Source organism: Mesoplodon mirus, assembly GCF_964341445.2.
Source record: "Mesoplodon mirus genome assembly, chromosome: 5".
NCBI classification, from domain to species: Eukaryota; Metazoa; Chordata; class Mammalia; order Artiodactyla; family Ziphiidae; genus Mesoplodon; species Mesoplodon mirus.
In genome coordinates this window covers 32,044,597-32,064,966 of record NC_138980.1, presented here as the reverse complement: position 1 = coordinate 32,064,966, position 20,370 = coordinate 32,044,597, and the positions used below count along the sequence as shown (strand labels likewise).

Sequence of the window (20,370 nt, the reverse complement as noted above, 5' to 3'; positions counted from 1 at the left end):
TTGTAACTCCACATTGGTTTTCTATAATGTATTAAGTAACTAATACATTTTTAAAGTATTAATCTAAAAGCTAGTGTTATTGTAACTCCACATTTTGTTTTCTACATAATTTAAAAGATTAATGCATTTAAAAGAATTATTAGTTTATTTTGGGGCACACAGTATATGAAGATATTGTTTTGTGACTTCAACAACTAAAAGGGGTGGGAACAGAGCTGTAAAGGAGCAGAGGTTTTGTGTGTTATTGAAGTTAACCTGGTATAAATTCAAAGTATTATAATTTTAGAATGTTAAATGTAATCCCCATGGTAACCACAAAGACAATAGCTATAGAATGTACACAAAAGGAAATGAGAAAGGAATGTAAACATTTCACTACGAAAAAATCAACTAAAGACAATAACGCAGGAAATGAGGGACAAAAAAACTATAAGGCATTTAGAAAACAAATAGCACAAGGCCAGAAGTAAGTCCTTCCTTGTCAGTAAAGGGAAACCAACGAATTGTGCATGCCTGCCTGCTGTGTGACAGACACTTACGCTGGCTTTGGTAAGGTTAGAGTTATCACCACATAAATCACAAGGACACTGAGACTCAGAGCGGTAAATTAAATACGGGATGGAGCTGAGTTTCAAACAAATAAATAAGGCCTGTGCACCACCAAAGCCCATGCTCTTTACCTGCATCAGTTAGGCTTCAACAGTTGGGATCATTTCACCTGTAACAGAAAACCCAGCTCAGACTTGCTTTCACAGTAAGGATATACATCAGCTCATCTTACTAGAAGTATAGCAGTGAGATAGACATCATGGTTGCTTGATCTAGTAGCTTGGCAGAGTCATTTTTCTGTCTCTCTGTTCGGATATCCACAGTTTAGGGTTTATCCTGAGACTGATAGTTAGGTTCAGTGAAAGAAAGAGACTGACTTTTCAAGCTCTAGGATTGCCCTATTTGCCCTCTTTTATAATGACCTAGACTGCTTGCTCTCTCCCAGAAACCTCTCTTTTAGATACACACTCGTTGACTCATGGGCCTTCCCTTGACTTAGTATTTATGAGAGCCCAGTGCTCAGTGTCATCCAGGAGATTGAGAGGAAACACTTACTCCTCATTTTTTCTCCCCCAGGGACAAAATCTGCCCGGGCGAGTCCTTTTCCTGCGTTATGTAGTACAGACCCTGGAAGATGATTTCCAACAGATCCTGAGGAAGCAGCGACAGCACCTGCAGCAATCTATTGCAAGCACTGTGCTATCCTGTGACAAGCAACCCCACAATGTCAGGTAACCAGCCAGCTGAGCCGCGGGATGACAAGGCGGGGGCTGTAAGTGGGCAGCTCCTCAAGTCCGGAGCACATCAGGTGGATGAGATTGTCTAGTAGCTAGATGGTGTAACAGGGATAGTTATTACAACTATAAACAGTCCTAGAAGAAAACCTCTCTGTACCAACTGTGTGTCAGATGCCATAACTTGTGTGGTTTTTTTCCGAGGACCATCAGACTTCCTTTAGTCTATTTCAGTATTGTTCAGACAGCCTTCTGAGATCCAGGGGGAAAACTTGACTTGTGTAACATTTCACAACTTTTATAAACCTAAATTTATTTCCATCCCCCTGAGTAACTCAAGATAAATATCATTTGTCACTACTACTTTCTGAAAAGTCTATTATTATAATAGGTCACGTGGCTGACAATAAGGTACAGTAAGGTAGCAAGCGCGTGTTCTTTTTTTGTAGGATCAGGGCCAAAGCTTCTGGAAGCTTCAGAGTGGGGAACTACCATATCCTTATACCAGCGGGGGGAAATGTGGTTTGTAGGGTAGGGATCTCAGGCTAGAATTTTCATCCTGGAGCTACAAGCTTTGCTTCTTTTGGAAATGGTTCTCACCAGCATTCCTTTTTTCAGAGCATCATTGAGATTTTTTTTCACTCACATTTACATTCTCATATACTCTTGCATATTTGTTAAGAATAGTTTTTACAGGCCAGTGTGGGATATTGACTATTATAACTCCTTTAATTAGAAAAGGGGGACGTTTCATTATGTTCTAAGTAACAGTCAGCTTTTTCTCCCTTAGTTTGCATGCTTATAACCATTTCCCTAGATGGGCCATTTTATGTAAAGTTTAAATGTTAATGATTATAGGGGGTAGAAAATCAGTAAGTGGAGAAACTACAGAGAGCACAGGATAGCATAGTTGGTTTTAAAATTGAAAAATAACAATTTAAATAGTGAGAGCAACTCTCCTGACCATTCTGCTTTGTGAGCTTAGGCATTGGATTGGGAGATGGGAGACATGAACCCAACTCAATCCAGTGACAAGTCACTCACTTTCATTGTGTGAGCCTCTCACTATACCCAACACTATACTCTTGGGTTTAAAGATAGGCATTGGTAACCTCTAAATGCAAGCCATATACTCTATTTTGTGCTTTATCAATGAAAAAAATCAGTTTCAGCTGGAGGGGAAACCAGCTGTATTTGATTCAATAAGAGATGGCTATTAGATTGAGGTTGTGGTTACACGAATGTGTGCATGTATTTATCAAAACTCATCAAACAGTATATAACTGTGCTTTGACCTCTAACGGGTGGGACAGTTGTCAGAGCTTTCTGAGAGGCTGTTTCCGGGTTATAATCCTCAGCTTAGCTCAAATAAAATTTTCTATTTCCTTCTTAAAATAAAAAAAAATTCATCAAACAAAAACCAGTGTGCAATTTATTTTATATGTTATAACTCAAAGATAAGTTTTTTAAAAAGAAAGTGATGGTAAGTCAGTCTCCATATGACCCCTTAAGGGATTTTCTTCTCTTTTTTAACTGTGCATACAAAGAGTAATCTAGTTCTACATGATTTAAGAAATACACTAGTCCCCAGATCCCCTCACCCACATTTTCCTTTCCCAACTACTTTCAACTCTTTTATTTAAGTGATTCTTCGGATTTTTACCTCTTTATGGCTAAATAAACTGTTTGTGTTGCTAATTGTTGATTTTTCATTGTTAGCTATCATCTATTAACTCCCCACATGAAAGAGGAGGAGTTAGCTCTTTTTCCTCTCTACCTCCTCTCTCTCTCCTCTCTCTCTCTCACACACACACACACACACTTCCCAGCCCCCATGCCATTAATAGAGTTATATCATAATTTTGTTTAGATCAGTATCCAGTGTTTCCATCACTATAACTATGTGTGCTGGTCAGAGTTGAGCCAAGTACTAAACTGTGATTACTTTTTCTTTCACTCATACCTTTTTTGTTTTCCTTAGAGTTAATAACTGCCTCATTTTTAGTTTCCTCATATTGTTTGTGCATATCAGAAGTCAACCCTAGATTCTCTGCTGTTTGGTTTAAATAACCCATCAAGATGTTTATTCACACTGGGTTAGTCTTATGAAGTTCTTCTTGAAGATCTGTGGTGGAACGTTTTGACCTCCTTCAATCTGGATTGGTTGTCCTCTTTTCCAGTCTTTATCATGAATGTGAAAATTCCCTTCACCTGTTTCCAGTGTTGGATCTCTGTTTCATATCTTCTCTTTCTTGGTTTACTCGAAAGGTATGTGGGAAGTAAAATTTTTGAGATCTTTTATGTCTGAAAATATCTTTATCTTCCCACACGTTGATTGATAAGTGAGTATAGATATTTAGGTTAGAAATATCTTTTCTACAGAATATTAAAGGAAATCTTCCATTGTCTTCTAGCTTCCAGAATTGCTGTGAAGAAGCCATAAGCTACTTTGATTACTGATTCTTTGTGTGTGCCTTGATTTTTTTCTCTGGCTGTTTATTATAGAATCCTCTTTTTGCCCAATATGCTTGTTTTAGATCTATGTTCATCTAGTATGCTGGGCATTCAATGGGCCATTTCATATCCTTCATTCTTGGAAAATAGAATTTTCATTCCTGTTACCATGTTTTTAATTTCCAAGAGCTCTTTTTCTTTAAATGTTCCTTTTTAAAAATAATAAATAGTATTCTGTTCTTGTCTTTTTCTTTCATGGATCCGTATCTTTTCATATCTTTGATTATACTAATGATAGGTTTTGTTTTTCTTAATTCCCTGTATAATGTCTGTTTTCTCCAAGTTGCTTTTCTGAGGAGAAAGGAGGGTTGGTTTGGCTTTTTGGTGTTTATCTCTCATGTTAGAATATGTCCATAGATGTCTGGTAAACTTTTGTAATCTATCCACGTTTAAGGGTGACTCAAAAGCTATTGGAAGCTCTGAGTACAGGTGAGGACTTGTCATTTCTGAGTTTCCCTGTAGATGGAACTGGCTGCCCGTTTCTTAGAAAATACCTCGTCAGTGTCTTTAGGTCTTTCCTCTTGGGCTGGATGAGTTTTCCAGAAAAGACTTCAGATTTCCTACATGAAAGATAAAGACCAGGATGCCAGGTTTGGGGAAGACAGTTCTGGGAAGGTGGCAAGGACCTCTGCACTGAGCATGCATAGGTTCACTTAGAGCCCCTGTTTTTGCTTTGATGCCTTTGCCTCCCAGCTGTGCCTGGTATCCCAGTCCAGAGACCCTCTGTTTTACCTCTCCACAAAGTTAACCTGTAGTCTTCAGCACTGGGGGAGAAGATCTAAAAGCTTCTTAAACAGCTTACAAGCCATCATATTTATTTTAATTTACCCGCTTTTACCCTAACTTCATGGAAACCTCATACTGCCATTTGCAGCACTTATTGAAGATTTTTTTTTTCCAGTTTTTGGTAAATAGGATTAAATAGGATTGCTCTTCTCTACTGCTGGCTTAGGATTCAGCTTTCTCAATTCTGCCAAGTCAGTTAAAATTTATCCCTTTGCCAAAGTCATAGACTTAGATTAAACATCATCTGAACATGACATTTGCCTTATTTACTTAGTTAATTGGTTACTTTGAATTTTGTAATCAGCATCTCTTACCCAACCCCTTAGATCAAAGGCTAGGACCTTGACAATTACCTACATCCATCCCCCATCACCCACTTTTTGCACCTTCTTGCACCCAAAGTAATTGGCATCCTGAATGTTCATCATGTTCCTTTCCTTTTTATATAGTTTTATTGCATCTATATGTGTTCCTGTATATATTTTTATTTTAGTTCCTTTTAGCTGTATATAAAAGAGTATCATGCTGTATGTAATCAATTGGTACTTTTATATTTCACTTATTATTATAGAGTACTAAGATTTGTCCATACCTATCCACTGTAGCATATTCATTTCCACTACTGTAGAATATTGTTTTGTGAATATACTTCATTTTCCTTCCAGCTTCCAGATTTTTACTGTTATCATCTGCCCTCCTTTTCTTCCCTTCTTTGTGGATTTAAAAAAAAAATTATTTACTGTAGTATTAGTGGCATTTTAGGAGGGAACAAAATTAGATGTGTATATTCAATCCATCATTTTTACCTGGGTTACCTAAGTGATCATCAAAAGTAATTTTGACTATATGAGATGTTTTTACCTTACTAACTTTGTGAGCCTACAACCTGTGTAAGGTTTGACTCCACTGCACATACTCTAAACCTTGGTTATTAGCATTAATAACTGACATCTAATAATAGAAAGCCAACAAAGTCATCCAGTCCAACTTTCCACTTTGTCAAGGAATGTTCCTGGTCAGGAAGCCACAGATAGTGCTCTTTGACCTTGGAGATACCTTTCAATAATTCTAACTTAAAGAAAAATGTTGATGTTTTACTTATCTTTTGTAACCTTACTGCAATTAAGTGCAGGGTTTCCATTAGACTTTTTAAATATTGAAAGTAGACTCGTTACTTCCGCTCTTCAAGATAGGAGTTGGGGCCTCCCCCATTTTTCTCAGTAGGCGGCGGCGGCGGTTTGAGATGTTCGGCCTCGAGAGAAACGCAGTAATCGGACTCAACCTCTACTGTGGGGGCGCCGGATTGGGACCGGGTAGTGGCAGCGGCGCCTCCGCTCCAGGGAGGCGGCTTTTGGCTGCGGGAAAGGAGGCCACGGCCGGGCGAGAGGTAGGGGGAGGGGAAACCGGCGAGGTGATTGGCGGAAGCGCCGGCCCGCGCCCCCCGGCCACTCTCGCGCCCGACCCCCGGAGGGTCGCGCGGCCCTCGCCCATTGGCGCTGAGGGCCCCGACGTCACCGCGACCCCCGCCAGGCTGCTGTTCTTCGCGCCCACCCGCCGCGCCTCGCCGCCCGAAGAGGTGGAATCCTCGGCCTCCGACGCCATCGTGTCGCCCGAAGAGGAGCTGGACGGGTGCGAGCCGGAGCCTCTAGGGAGGCGGCCGGCCGTCCTGCCTTTGCTGGAGTTGGTCGGCGAGGCCAGTAACAGCTCGGGCAAGGACGGCTCACTCCCCTCGACGCCGCCCCCAGCAGAGGAGGAGGAGGACGAGCTGTACCGGCAGTCCCTGGAGATTATCTCTCACCTCCGGGAGCAGGCAACCGGCACCAAGGACGCGAAGCCACTGGGCGGGTCTGGGGCCGCCAGCCGGAAGGCGTTAGAGACCCTGCGACGGGTCGGGGACGGTGTGCAACGGAACCACGAGACGGCCTTCCAAGGCATGCTTCGGAAACTGGACATCAAAAACGAAGACGATGTCAAATCTTTGTCTCGAGTGATGGTCCATGTTTTCAGTGACGGAGTAACAAACTGGGGCAGGATTGTGACTCTCATTTCTTTTGGTGCCTTTGTGGCCAAACACTTGAAGAGTATAAACCAAGAAAGCTGCATCGAACCATTAGCAGAAAGCATCACAGATGTCCTCGTAAGGACAAAACGAGACTGGCTAGTCAAACAAAGAGGCTGGGATGGGTTTGTGGACTTCTTCCATGTAGAGGACCTAGAAGGCGGCATCAGAAATGTGCTGCTGGCTTTTGCAGGTGTTGCCGGAGTAGGAGCTGGTTTGGCGTATCTAATAAGATAGCCTTTTAAGTGCAATAATTGACTCTTAACCAACTCCAGCCACCAAAACCACATACGCCTGTGAAATCAGATGTATTTATGAAGTTGGACTTCAAGTTGTGCAGGCCATAACCTCCAGGAGTTCTACTCTAGCAACGTAGAAAAGCAAGCGGCAGGGGGCTTATGGCTAACAGGAATAAATACATGGGAAATGTAATCCCTCTTGAAGAGTCACTGTCTGAAAGAAGTGGAATTCAGTTTCAGCAACAGGCAAACTTTGGGAGGCCACGGAGGAGGACTTTTAGATTTAGTGAAGACGGTAGCGTGGAGAGACTTTAATTACCTTGCCTAGAACAGGAAAGTGGCCAGTAGCCAGGCTAGTCATAGAGTTCATTAAATATGCCCACTGAATCCATTAACTTCTATAGTGTTAAAATAGAAGCACTAACAACACCAGCGTTATGTGTAAAATGGACTTTAAGCTACAAGTAATAGAACCTATGACTGGAAGCCTCAACACTGTACAACAGAGTGTGAAGGGAAGCTTTATCCTCTATAATTAGCTTTCCTAGATGTGCTTCTTGAATAGAAAGTCCAATGCTCAGGATGTTTATACCTGTTCTCCTTTGGCCTGGTTTGAGTGATTCCTAGTTTATTAGCCTAGTGTCATGGCCAAGAATACTTGACTTAAGGCTCAATTACAAATCTGGAATATTCTGTTTTTAAGACAAAAACTTGTAATCGTCTGTAAAAATTGTATGTATTTTTACAGAACATCTGTTTGAAATGTAAAGGGAGAAAAGTCTGAAATTACATTAGTTTTTCCATACCCTTTTGAAATTTACAACTTCTGTAGTTAGGAACCTGTTTCTTATAGCTTTTTCTATTCTAAATTTTGTGCTAGTCAGTTCTAGATTGTATACAGAACCAACTGATGTAATTGTATGCAACCGGGTTGTAGTACAACAATTCTGATTCATAACTATGCAGGCTTTAATTTTCCTATCTGATTTTGGTAAGTATTTTTTAAATACCTGTTTGGGGTTTGTTTTTTGTTTTTTGTTTTTTTTAAACCTGGAGCTGAGACATTGAGGAATGGCAATTAATCCTTTCACTTTGTTACATGTGGGTTTTCAATAATTGAGTCAAGGTTTTAAGGATTTATTGGGAGGGCGGGGCACATGGGCTAATGACCTAGAAATAGTGGGCTCTGATTGGGCAACTACTCATTTGAGTTCCTTCCATTTGTCTTAATTTAACTGGTGAAATTTTAACTGAGTTCATGAGCTCATCTTCAAAGCTTTTGCTAAAAGATTTTCAGCTGTTCCAAATGGGACTTATTAGGAGTATGTGTAAAAAGATCACATTGGGTGGCTGAGAGACATTTGATCCCTCGTTTGCTTAATAAATTGTACAATGATGGCTTGGAAAAGCAGGCTATAGTCTAACCATGGTGCTATTACTAGGCTTGCTTGTTAAACACAGGTCTAAGCCTAGTGAGTTAATAAAACGAATACTTATTTCATTTCAAAAAATAAATAAATAAATAAATAAATATTGAAAGTAGCCTAAGGACCCTCTCTGTTGCCTTTAGGGAAATCTAGAGCTCTAGGAGCCCATGTTAAAGTTGCAGTTCTGAGCACCATATAGTAAGACAGAAGTTTAAACTTTTTCTTTCTTATCTTTTTTCCATTGCAGGGATGTCATCAAGTGGTTGGTCAAAGCAGTAACTGAAGACAGATTAACTCAGTCCCCAAAGGAGAATCAATCCTCTCCAGGAACAGGAATCTTGAAGGCCAGCAGTAGCTACCCTTCTCCCCAACCTAACCTGACAAAGAACACCAATCAGCTGTAAGGAGCAGGCAGAAGTTATCTTTCCTGGGGCTATTGGGATTTACTGTTTTAGAAAACAGCACCACCCCCTAAGATGAGTTTCCCCAAAATTAACAAGCTCTTGTAACATAGGCTGATTTTTACTAAAAATTATCTTAGTTTGACTAAAGGTTAAATTCCTAATTCCAAAGGTAAAACAAAAGCAGATGCTTTCCTCCTGGATGAATAGGACTTCACTAAGTGAATATAAATTCACAAAGCCGAAGTGGAACAAAAGGCAGAGGACAGTGCCCTCCCTTTCCTAGATTCCAAGAGACAATACAGGGTTACAGCTACTCACCACTTCATCTGTCCACTGACAGAAGGGGAGTCATGCATAGTGGGTGTTCCAGCAGCCTCTTGTCCTCAAGGAACTGGGTCTCTCCTCCAGTCGTGGAAGAAGAAGAGCAGTTCAACCTGCAGGTTCCAACAGGTTATAACAGCAATGGCTCAGACCAGGGCAGGTCCTATTACCTCAGACCACACTGGAAAGAGATTCCTGGCATTTTTTTTATGGGATTGAAAGTGGTCTTGGCATTTTTTGAGAAATGCCAGGATTTGGGGGCTTGAACTGCCCTTGCACAAGTAACCTGCTATTCCATGTCAATTATATTAAAAATGACAGTCACACTTGATATTTCAAATACAGCATTTGTGCCTAAATTCACAACGCTATGTAATAATCTAGTTGCACTGACCTGATTTTCATATAAGTACTATGGGTTTTAACTAATTTAGGAGACAATCTTGTATCTAAAGGGAGAATGTTTTGGAACAATGAAGTATTTGCTTGAGCAGATTGGGGAAGGTCCTAAAGTAGGGAAGTAGGGTTATCCCAGAACTCAGTATATAGACCCAAGAGAGAAGCAGACACTGTTCCTTAAATGAAAGCTAATATAATAATAATAATAGTAATAAATTTATTGTAAGTAGATATTAGTAGAATAAAATAGGGTCCCCCTAAAAGTGATCATGATCTTAACAACAACAGTAGGCACTGCTGTTTACCATTAATGAGTGCCTATCTGCCAGATATCTTAAACATCACAACTTCATGAAATAGGTGGTATTATTTCTCCTTTTTTGAGATGAGAGAACTTAGACTGTAAGCAGTTTAGTAATTTGTCAAAAATTGATCAGCTTGCCATTGCTGAGCCAGAATCTGATGCCAGAGTCCCTGTTCCACCTATTGTGTCACTGGCTGCAGATTTTCTGAAAACAGAGCCCTTCCTTCCCTCACAAATAATAGTGCATGTTAGAAAAGGCTAGCTTCAAGGCCAGGCTTACCTTCTGAGGGGTTGCCTAGATTCCTTCTGCCACATCAGCCTGGCTGTCTCCCACAGTTAGGTCTGATGAGAGAGAGGGTCACGTTTCACCAGCTGAAACTCTGAGACTGAACTTAGTAAAAGATTATTGTAAAGGAACCAGTAACAGGCGAAGACTATATGGTAAATATATATTTTCTCCTATCAAAGAAATTCAAATAATTGTTAGTCATTCTGGACCTGTTTCTTCATCTGTAAAATAGAGAAGTTGTAGGTTAGGTGATCCTTAAAGTTCTCTAGATCCTTAAGATTGTATGTTTCTCTTTTTGAATTTAAAAGTAGCTTGCTTTTACAGCTCAACCCCAGGTTCTGAGAGGTTCAGATAGTATGATCTGGCAAAAGGGATTCAGGTAGGTGAAGTTGCTAATAAAAGCATGCTGATGCTTGAGTAGTTCTCCCTGACCCTAGTGTGTGCTTTACAAGATCCTTTAGTACACTGGTGGGGACCTCATCCCAGCCAGTAGGGTAGCTCTTTGCCAGACCCTCCCGCTCATTTGTGTTCTGTGTTCTGGACTCAGGATTGTATGCCAGCTGCAGAGGATGCTGTCCATAGCCGTAGAGGTGGATAGGACCCCCACATGCAGCTCCAATAAAATTGCTGAAATGATGTTTGGGTTTGTGCTGGACATTCCTGAGAGGAGTCAGAGGTGAGTCTTAGTTTTTTTTTTTTGTTCGTTTGTTTTTGTTTTCTGTTTTGGTCTGGGAACATAATTTCAAAAGAAAATTCTAAATGGTAGTTAAATTAGGAAAAAAGAGGTAGAGGAATAGTTCCTGTCTCTTTAACCTTTTGAAAGAAAGAGATTCTCAACCAGTTGTTATTATTTGCAACTAAGGCATAATTTCTTGGGAAGAGGCAGGGTACCTTAAATGGAGCCTAAATTTTCCCACTTTATCCACCTGTCTAATAACTTTACTCATCTCTCAAGGTTCAGCTGTGAGGCACGACCATCTTCTCTGACCCTCAGCCGTAGAGCCTGGTATAACTGTTCACTAAAGTCTTGATGGATGAATGAAATAGGCATATCCAATATTAGGGGAAAAAGAGGTGACCCAAGAATGAATAGGGTTGCACCTATAGAATGAGCCCAGATACTAAGAATAAGGAATTCAGTTTCTCTAAGCATTAATTAGTAAAGCATTTCATCAGGAAGAGACAAGGAAATAGAGCTCTTGGCTAGGGCCAGTGATTCCTCCTTTGAACCAGTAATTTTAGAAATCTGAAGGAAGAAAAATAAACTGGAATGATTATGAATTCATGAACAGTTGCTGGTATAGAAATAACTATGAGAAAGCCATTTTACGGTGGTGGCCCTTGGGGGAAATTATCTCCATCAGGTCCATGTCTGCTTCCCATCCCCATCCCCTAAGCTCCCAGTTGGCAGCCAAGACTATTCTTGTACAGTTCTGGTTCCTCTATTGGAAAAAAGTGTCATACCAAATAGAATTGTAATAAAGATTTAATTAAAATATCCTGCTAAGATTAAGACAAACATTTGTTGGGTCCCTACAATGTGCCAGTCATTATCATGTTAATTATCTCATGTTTTCATAAAACTTTATAATGTTATTCCTGTTTAACAAATGAGAAAAATACTCTAAGTAGTTAAATAACTAACCCAAGTTTACACAGCTAATCACATTCAGAATCCAGATTTAAACCCAGGACTTCTTAAATCCAAGGTCAATTCAAAGAAGGCAATACATTACAGTGGTCAGCCAAAAGGAAGCATTCATAAATGCCATGCTTGCTCTGTCACTTTGTTAGGGATATTTCATTTGGGTCCAACTCCCATACCACTCATTCATTTATGCCCAGATTCTGGTGAGAGATGGGAAATCTAAGGAATGGGTAAATGTAAACAAATTTGGGCTTAACATAGACAAAAAAATTTTAAATAAAACCTGGCCCTACTTTAAACTTTCTCAGAAAGGGCATATTGGCAACCACCCCAAATTATACTAGAAGATACTTTATATACTTTTATCTTGGTTGTTTTAACTTTTAAAAGTTTAGGTATAATTTACATGCAATTAAATGATACAAACTAATTTACATAAATATCCTTCCATGAGTTTTGACAAAGGCATAACCCATGTGACCTATCATTTTCCAGTGCTTCATTGATAGCATATAGAAATCCTGCAACCTTGCTGAATTCATTTATTCTAGTAGGAATATTTCTGTAGTTTCCTTAGAATTTTCTACATACGCAATATTTTGTCTTCAAATAAAAACAGTTTAACCTCTTCCTTTCCAATCTGTATGCCTTTTGCTTGTTTATCTTACCCTATTGCATGGGCTAATACCTCCAGTAGAATGTTGGAGAAGTGATAGGAACAGACATCCTTGCCTTATGCCTGATCTTAGGGGGCAAACATTCAGTCTTTGGCCATTTAGTAGTAGTATTAGCTGTAGGTGTTTCATAGGTACCCCTTGTCAGATTGAGGAGACTTCCTTCTATTTCTAATATATTGAGTGTTTTTGTGAAGAATAGGTATTAAAATTTGTGAAATATTTTTCCTCTATTGAGATAGTCAAATTTTTTCTCCTTTCTTCCATTGATGTGATGAATTACACTGATTAATTTCCTAATATTAAAACAACCTTGCATTCCTAGAATAAAAAATCCTACTTGACTGTGATATGTTATCCTTTCTTTATTGACAGATTGAATTTGCTAATATTTTGTTAAGGGCTTTTGCATCTATGTTTACTAGAGATGGTGATCTGTGATTTTATTTTCTTATAATGTTCAACCTCATTCATATTTAAAGAAATTTAAATTAAAACTACACTGAGGTACTATTTCTAACCTATCTAAATAGTAAAAATTTTAAAGTACTATAAAACACTCTATTAGTGAGGCTTTGAGAAAGCGGGTAGGTACTCATACATTGCTGGTGGGACTGCAGAATGGTACAAGCCTTATGGAGGGGAATTTTACAATATCTAACAAAATTAAAGGTACATGTACCTCTTGACCCAGCAATCTCATGTCAGGGAATTTACCCTGAAGGTACACTTTTAACAGTATAAAAATACATACGCACAAGGATATTCACAACAGCATGTTTGTAATTGCAAAATACTAGAAACAACCCAAATGCCCATACATAGGGCAGTGGTTGAATATCTGTGGTACATCTACACAGTGAAGATGTAGCTGTAAAAAAGTAAAATTTAAAAATAGGAGCAAAATATTTATGATCTGTTTTCCAAAATATATTGTTAAGTAAACAAAGCAAAATACAAAAGAGTATGCGTAATAAATATACATATCTTTTTGTAAGAAGGAGAAATTTTTAAATATACATGATTATAATAATTTACAAAAAAAGAAACCAAGTTAAGATAAACTGCAGACTAATCAAATTGCTTACATACAGGGGTAGATAGATGGCAATGGGCTGGAAAGGAGATAAGGTGCTGAGCTGGAGTTGGAATGACCTTAATGGTAGTATTGGTAGTGTAGTACTTCCCTGAGTATACTTCTTTGTATAGTTATAACTTTTAGACTTTTAGAACCATATTAATGTTTTATATACTCAAAAAAAGAAAAATAAACCAGCAAGGAAGTTGGATGGGAGCCTAACATGCAATACAAACAGACACGAATTAACCTGTGTTTTAAATGAATAATAATTGGGACCATGGGGTGGGGAATGGGAGGGAGGACAAGCCCAAGCAACTTTTTTTTTACTTCTTATTTTTAAATAATTATAGATTCACAGGAAGTTGCAAAAACTAGTACAGAGGGGTCCTGTATACCCTTCACCCTCTTTCCTTCACCCTCTTTCCCCTAGTGATTACATCTTGCATAACTATAACAGTATCACAAAAAGGAAATTGACATTGGTATAATCCACAGAACATATTCAGATTTCATCCATTTCACCTAGATTGCACTCATTTGAGGGTAGTTCTGTGTAATTTTATCACATTTGTAGCTTCATATAACCACCAGCACAATCAAGATATATTGAACTGTTCCATCACCACAAAGATCCCTTGTACTACCCTTTTACGGGTAACTATTCACCTTCTCCAATCCCTGGAAACCACTAGTCTGTCCAAGTAAGGTAAAACACAGTACCTGGACTAAACGCCCTCAGGCTAAAGACAAAATGAAGTGTAAGTAAATATTAAACTCTAGTTAGTAAATTTCTTTTTCACAGAAAGTATGAGTTAACAATTCAAAACCATCTTATGTGTATGCTAGGATTAAACAAATAAATGTATTGTGGTTAATGAGAGCCAAGTTTCTCACTGTCAGAGAAGAGAGTTACACATATGAAAAGGGGAAAGGATAGAAGGAACCCTGTGTTGCTGGATTGGAATTGGAGGTATCAACATGAACTTGTGGTTTCTAATAAATATAGATAGATATAGGAATAAATGTAGATGTGTGAGTGTGTTTTATATATATATATATATTGTGTGTGTGAATTCATACATCTGTTTCCTACCTTTACCCACTGAGAGAGCATAGAAACAATTACACCCTAGTAGCAATGAGCACACCTAGTACTCAGATCTTTGTTTCTAAATACTAGTTTATACTAAAAGGAACCAGAGTTCTTTAAGGAAATGACGAATTCCAGAGCTGAGGTAAAGTATAAAATGAGCCTAGAACATCTTGTTCCAGAAAGTGAGGAAATGCTCAAGGAATGTTCAGAACATGTCAAAAGAAGCTTAAAGGGCTTCCACTGACTAAATCTGGGATAATTTGAGTATCAAATAAATATTGACAATAAAACATTATAAACTGTTGTGTAAAATAAGAATCCATGATTCTAATACTGATAGGAAGGAAGAAAATGGACTCTCTTCCTTATATTAGAAAGCCAGCTAATAAATATAAGAAAAATGATGAATTAGGGAAAAAATGCCATTTGGCAACCATCATAATAAGAGAAATTCAGGTATGAGTGTGTACTAAAATAGTGAAAGTTTGTGGAGTACCAAGATATTTGCATAATCTCAAAGTATTTTCTCACGAGATATTAATTATGAAGTGAAAAATAATACCTTTACTGTGGAGATACTACCATAGTCAAGTGATCAAAATTAACACCAACAGTGGGACAAATTGACATCATATGCCCCTTGATATGATACACACAACATTTTTGCAGTCCTCTTGCCAAAAAATGCATAATCTCAATCAAATCATGGGCAAATATCAGAGAAATCCCAAATGAGAAACATTCTATGAAAAAAACTGACCTGCACTTTTCCAAAATGTCAATGTCACGAAAGAAAAAGCAAGAATGAGGAACTGTTCCAGATCAAAGGACATTAAAAAACAGGCAACTGAATGCAATGCATAATCTGGGATTTTCTTTTGCTATTAATAGCATCATTAAGACAATGAAAAAAATCTGATTAAATCAGTTAATATAATAGTATTGCATTAAGATTAATTTTCTGATTTTTTTAATCATTGTACGTGGTTATCTTAGAGAATGCGCTTGTTTTTAGGAATTATACACTGTAAGTATTTAGGGATAAATGGGCATCATGTCTGCAACTTACTATCAAATAGTTTAGAAAAAAAAATAGAAAGACAGAGTTAGTAAGAAGGATAAAGAAGATATGGTAGGGCTTCACTGGTGGCGCAGTGGTTGAGAGTCCGCCTGCCAATGCAGGGGACGCGGGTTCGTGCCCTGGTCCGGGAAGATCCCATATGCCGTGGAGCGGCTAGGCCCATGAGCCATGGCTGCTGAGCCTGCACGTCCGGAGCCTGTGCTCCACAACGGGAGAGGCCACAACAGTGAGAGGCTCTCGTACTGCAAAAAAAAAAAAGAAGATATGGTAAATGTTTAACACTTGGGGAACCTGAGTGAAAAATACTAAGGGTATTTGGGAATTATTTGTACTATTCTTACAACTCTTCTCTGAGTATAACAAAAAGTTTTAAAAAAAGGTATATTTATTGTAAACAGCATATAGTCAGATTTGCTTTTTTAGGCATCTGACAATCCCTGCCTTTTTTTTTTTTTTTTTTTTTTTTTGCGGTATGCGGGCCTCTCGCTGTTGTGGCCTCTCCCGTTGCGGAGCACAGGTTCCGGACGCGCAGGCTCAGTGGCCATGGCTCACGGGCCTAGCCGCTCCGCGGCATGTGGGATCTTCCCGGACCGGGGCACGAACCCGTGTCCCCTGCATCGGCAGGCAGACTCTCAACCACTGCTCCACCAGGGAAGCCCAATCCCTGCCTTTTAACTGGAGTTATTTATTCCATTTACATTTAATTTAATTATTGGTTTTACATCTGTCATCTTACTGTTTGTTTCCTGTTTGTCCCTTTTGTTCTTTGTTCATTTTTACCTCCTTTTCTGCCTTCCTTTGGATTAATTATTTTCTATTATTCCATTTTATCTTTCCTATGGCTTTTTAACTTTTTTAAATTAAAAATTTATTTTGACATAGTTGTAGATTCTTATGCAGTTGTAAGGAATAATACAGAGAGATCACATGTACTCTTTACACAATTTTGCCCAATGGTAACATATTGCAAAACTTTAGTGCATGTATCACAACCAGGATATCAAGAATGGACGTCCCTGTTGGCGCAGTGGTTAAGAATCCACCTGCCAATGCAGGGGACACAGGTTTGAGCCCCGGTCCGGGAAGATCCCACATGCTGCAAGGAAACTAAGCCCGTGAGCCTCAACTACTGAGCCTGCACTCTAGAGTCCATGAGCCACAACTACTGAGCCCACGTGCCGCAACTGCTGAGGCCTGCGTGCCTAGAGCCCGTGCTCCGCAATGAGAGAGGCCACCGCAATAAGAAGCCCGCACACCGCAACAAAGAGTAGCCCCCACTCACAGCAAATAGAGAAAGCCCATGTGCAGCAACCCAATGCAGCCAAAAATAAAAATAAATAAAATAAGGGGCTTCCCTGGTGGCGTAGTGGTTGAGAGTCCGCCTGCTGATGCAGGGGACACGGGTTCATGCCCCGGTCCAGGAAGATCCTACATGCCGCGGAGCGTCTAGGCCAGTGAGCCATGGCCGCTGAGCCTGTGCGTCTGGAGCCTGTGCTCCGCAATGGGAGAGGCCACAACAGTGAGAGGCCCGCGTACTGCAAAAATAAATAAATAAATAAAATAAAAATTTTTTCAATTTTTAAAAATAAAAGCAAAGAATGATAGAAGCCAAGATAGAGCACATTTCCATAGTCATGAGGATTATTCATTTTGCCCTTTTATAACTATACCCTCCCTCCGCCACCCCTTCTTAACCCTTGGCAACTACTAGTCTATTTTTCATTTTTATAGTTTTGTCATTTCAAGATACTGTGTAAGTGGAATCATACAGTATGTAAGCTTTGGGGATTGGCTTTTTCACTTAGCATAAATCTCTGGAGATTCATTCAGGTTGTTGTATCTATCAATAGTTGATTATTTTTTATTGCTGAATAGTATTCCATAGTGTGGGTGTACCTTTGATTTTGTTTTTTTAACCATTTACCCCCTGAAGGATATTTGTCTTGTTTCCAGTTTGGGGCTATTATGAATAAAACTTCTATAAACATTCATGTACAAATTTTTGAATAAATATAAGTCTTCATTTCTATGGAATAAATGCCAAGGAGAGCAATTTTTGTATTATATAGTAGTTACTTATTTAATTTTTTTAAGAAACTGCCAAACTGTTTCCTTGAGTGGCTGTACGGTTTTACATTCCCCCCAGCAGTATATGAGTGATCCAGTTTCTCTGCATCCTGGCCAGCATTTGGTGGTGTTACTATTTTTTATTTTAGCCATTCTGATAGGTGTGTGGTGGATTCTCATTGTGATTTTCATCTTCATTTCTCTGATGGCTAATGAAGTTGAACATCTTTTCATGTGCTTAATACCATCTGTATAACATCTTCACTAAAATATTTTTTTCTCATGTTCTAAATAGATTGCTTGCTTTTTTACTGAGTTTGTTTTTTTTAATAGATCTTTATTGGAATATAATTACTTCACAATACTGTGTTAGTTTCTGTTGCACAATGAAGCGAATAGCCATATGCATACACATGTCCCCATATCCCTTCCCTCTTGAGCCTCCCTCCCATCCCCCCTCTAGGTCATCGTAAAGCACCGAGACGATCTCCCTGTACTATGCTGCTGCTTCCCACCAGCCAACTATTTTACATTTGGTAATGTATGTATGTCAATGCTACTCTCACTTCGCCCTCCCACCCCATGTCCTCAAGTCCATTTTCTATGTCTATCTCTTTATTCCTGCCCTACAACTAGGTTCATCAGTACCTTTTTTTTTTTTAGATTCCATATATATGTGTTAGCATATGGTATCTGTTTTTCTCTTTCTGACTTACTTCACTCTGTTTGAGAGGCTCTAGGCCCATCCACCTCACTACAGATAACTCAATTTTGTTTCTTTTTATGGCTGAGTAATATTCCATTGTGCATATGTGCTACATCTTCCTTACCCATTCATCTGTCGATGGACATTTAGGTTGGTTCCGTGTCCTGGCTATTGTAAATAGTGCTGCAGTGAACATTGGTACATGTCCCTTTTTGAATTATGGTTTTCTCAGGGTATATGCCCAGTAGTGGGATTGCTGGGTCATATGGTAGTTCTCTTTTTAGTTTTTTAAGGAACCTGCATACTGTTTTCCATAGTGGTTGTATCAATTTACATTCCCACCAACAGTGCAGGAGGATTCCCTTTTCACCACACCCTTTCCAGCATTTATTGTTTCTAGATTTTTTGAAAATGGCCATTCTGACCAGCGTGAGGTGATACCTCATTGTAGTTTTGATTTGCATTTCTCTAATAATTAGTGATGTTGAGCATCTTTTCATGTGCCTCTTGGCCATCTGTATGAAATGTCTGTTTAGGTCTTCCATCCATTTTTTAACTGTATTGTTTGATTTTTTTCATATTGAGCTCCATGAGCTGTTTGTATATTTTGGAGATTAATCCTTTGTTATTTCATTTTCAAATATTATTTTCTCCCATTCTGAGGGTTGTCTTTTTGTCTTGGTTATGGTTTCCTTTGCTGTGCAAAAACTCTTAAGTTTAAGTCCCATTTGTTTATTTTTGTTTTTATTTCTGTTACTCTAAGATATGCGTCAAAAAAGATCTTGCTGTGGTTTATGTCAAAGAGTGTTTTTTCCTATGTTTTCCTCTAAGAGTTTTATAGTGTCTGGCCTTATGTTTAACTGTTTAATCCATATGGAGTTTATTTTTGTGTATGGTGTTAGGTAGTATTCTAATTTCATTCTTTTACACATAGCTGTCCAGTTTTCCCAGCATCACTTATTGGAGAGGATGTCTTTTCTCCATTGTATGTTCTTGCCTCCTTTGTCGTAATTAAGTGCCCATATGTGCGTGGGTTTATCTCTGGGCATTCTATCCTGTACCATAGATCTGTATTTCTGTTTTTGTGCCAGTACCATACTTTCTTGATTACTGTAGCTTTGTAGTATAGTTTGAAGTCGGGGAGCCTGTTTCCTCCAACTCCATCTTTCTTTCTCAAGATTCCTTGGCTATTCAGAGTCTTTTGTGTTTCCATACGAATTGTAAGATTTTTTGTTCTAATTCTGTGAAGAATGCCATTGGTAGTTTGATAGGGATTACATTGAATCTGTAGATTGCTTTAGGTAGTATAGTCATTTTCACAATATTGATTCTTCCAATCCAAGAACATGGTATATTCCTCCATCTGTTTATGTCATCTTTGATCTCTTTCGTCAGTGTTTTATAGTTTTCTGAGTGCAGGTTTTTCACCTCCTTAGGCTTATTCCTAGGTATTTTATTCTTTTTGTTGCAATGGTAACTGGAAGTGTTTCCTTAGTTTCTGTTTCTGATTTTTTGTTGCTGGTGTATTGGAATGCCAGAGATTTCTGTGCATTAATTTTGTATCCTGCAACCTTACCAAATTCATTGATTAGTTCTAGTAATTTTCTGGTGGCATCTTTAGGATTTTCTATGTATAGTATCATGTCATCTGCAAACAGTGACAGCTTTACTTCTCCTTTTCCAATTTGGATTCCTTTTATTTCCTTTTCTTCTCTGATTGCTGTGGCTAAAACTTCCAAAACTATGTTGAATAAGAGTGGTGAGAGTGGGCAGCCTTGTCTTGTTCCTGATCTTAGTGGAAATGCTTTCAGTTTTTCCCCATTGAGTATGATGCTTGCTGTGGGTTTGTCATATATGGCCTTTATTATGTTGAGGTAGGTTCCCTCTATGCCCACTTTCTGGAGAGTTTTTATCATAAATGGGTGTTGAATTTTTTCAAAAGCTTTTTCTGCATCTATTGAGATGATCATACAGTTTTTATTCCTTAATTTGTTA

General features: G+C 38.8%; 2 protein-coding genes across 3 annotated transcripts in view; both read left to right on the top strand.

The window, feature by feature from the left end:
• Positions 1-20,370, top strand: part of SIMC1 (SUMO interacting motifs containing 1) — a 100,299-nt gene that overhangs the window by 62,395 nt on the left and 17,534 nt on the right. Inside the window, exons 5-7 of the mRNA XM_082621507.1 lie at positions 1,126-1,280; positions 8,556-8,708; positions 10,573-10,701. Coding sequence (XP_082477633.1) covers positions 1,126-1,280; positions 8,556-8,708; positions 10,573-10,701 — 437 coding nt within the window. The remainder of the gene's footprint in view (positions 1-1,125; positions 1,281-8,555; positions 8,709-10,572; positions 10,702-20,370) is intronic.
• On the top strand, positions 5,812-7,579 carry LOC309804258 (induced myeloid leukemia cell differentiation protein Mcl-1 homolog). Of its 2 annotated transcripts, XM_082621530.1 has the most exons (2): positions 5,812-6,516; positions 6,765-7,579. In XM_082621530.1, the coding sequence occupies exons 1-2, from the start codon at positions 5,827-5,829 to the stop codon at positions 6,885-6,887; spliced, it is 813 nt and encodes a 270-aa protein (XP_082477656.1). In that variant the 5' UTR covers positions 5,812-5,826; the 3' UTR covers positions 6,888-7,579. The 2 variants fall into 2 exon arrangements, with proteins under 2 accessions (XP_082477656.1, XP_082477655.1); XM_082621529.1 differs by having other exon boundaries at positions 5,812-6,958.

What these genes read in the sequence shown, in the direction of transcription:
- LOC309804258 (XM_082621529.1), top strand. Translation starts at nt 5,827, where the DNA reads ATGTTCGGCCTCGAGAGAAACGCAGTAATCGGACTCAACCTCTACTGT.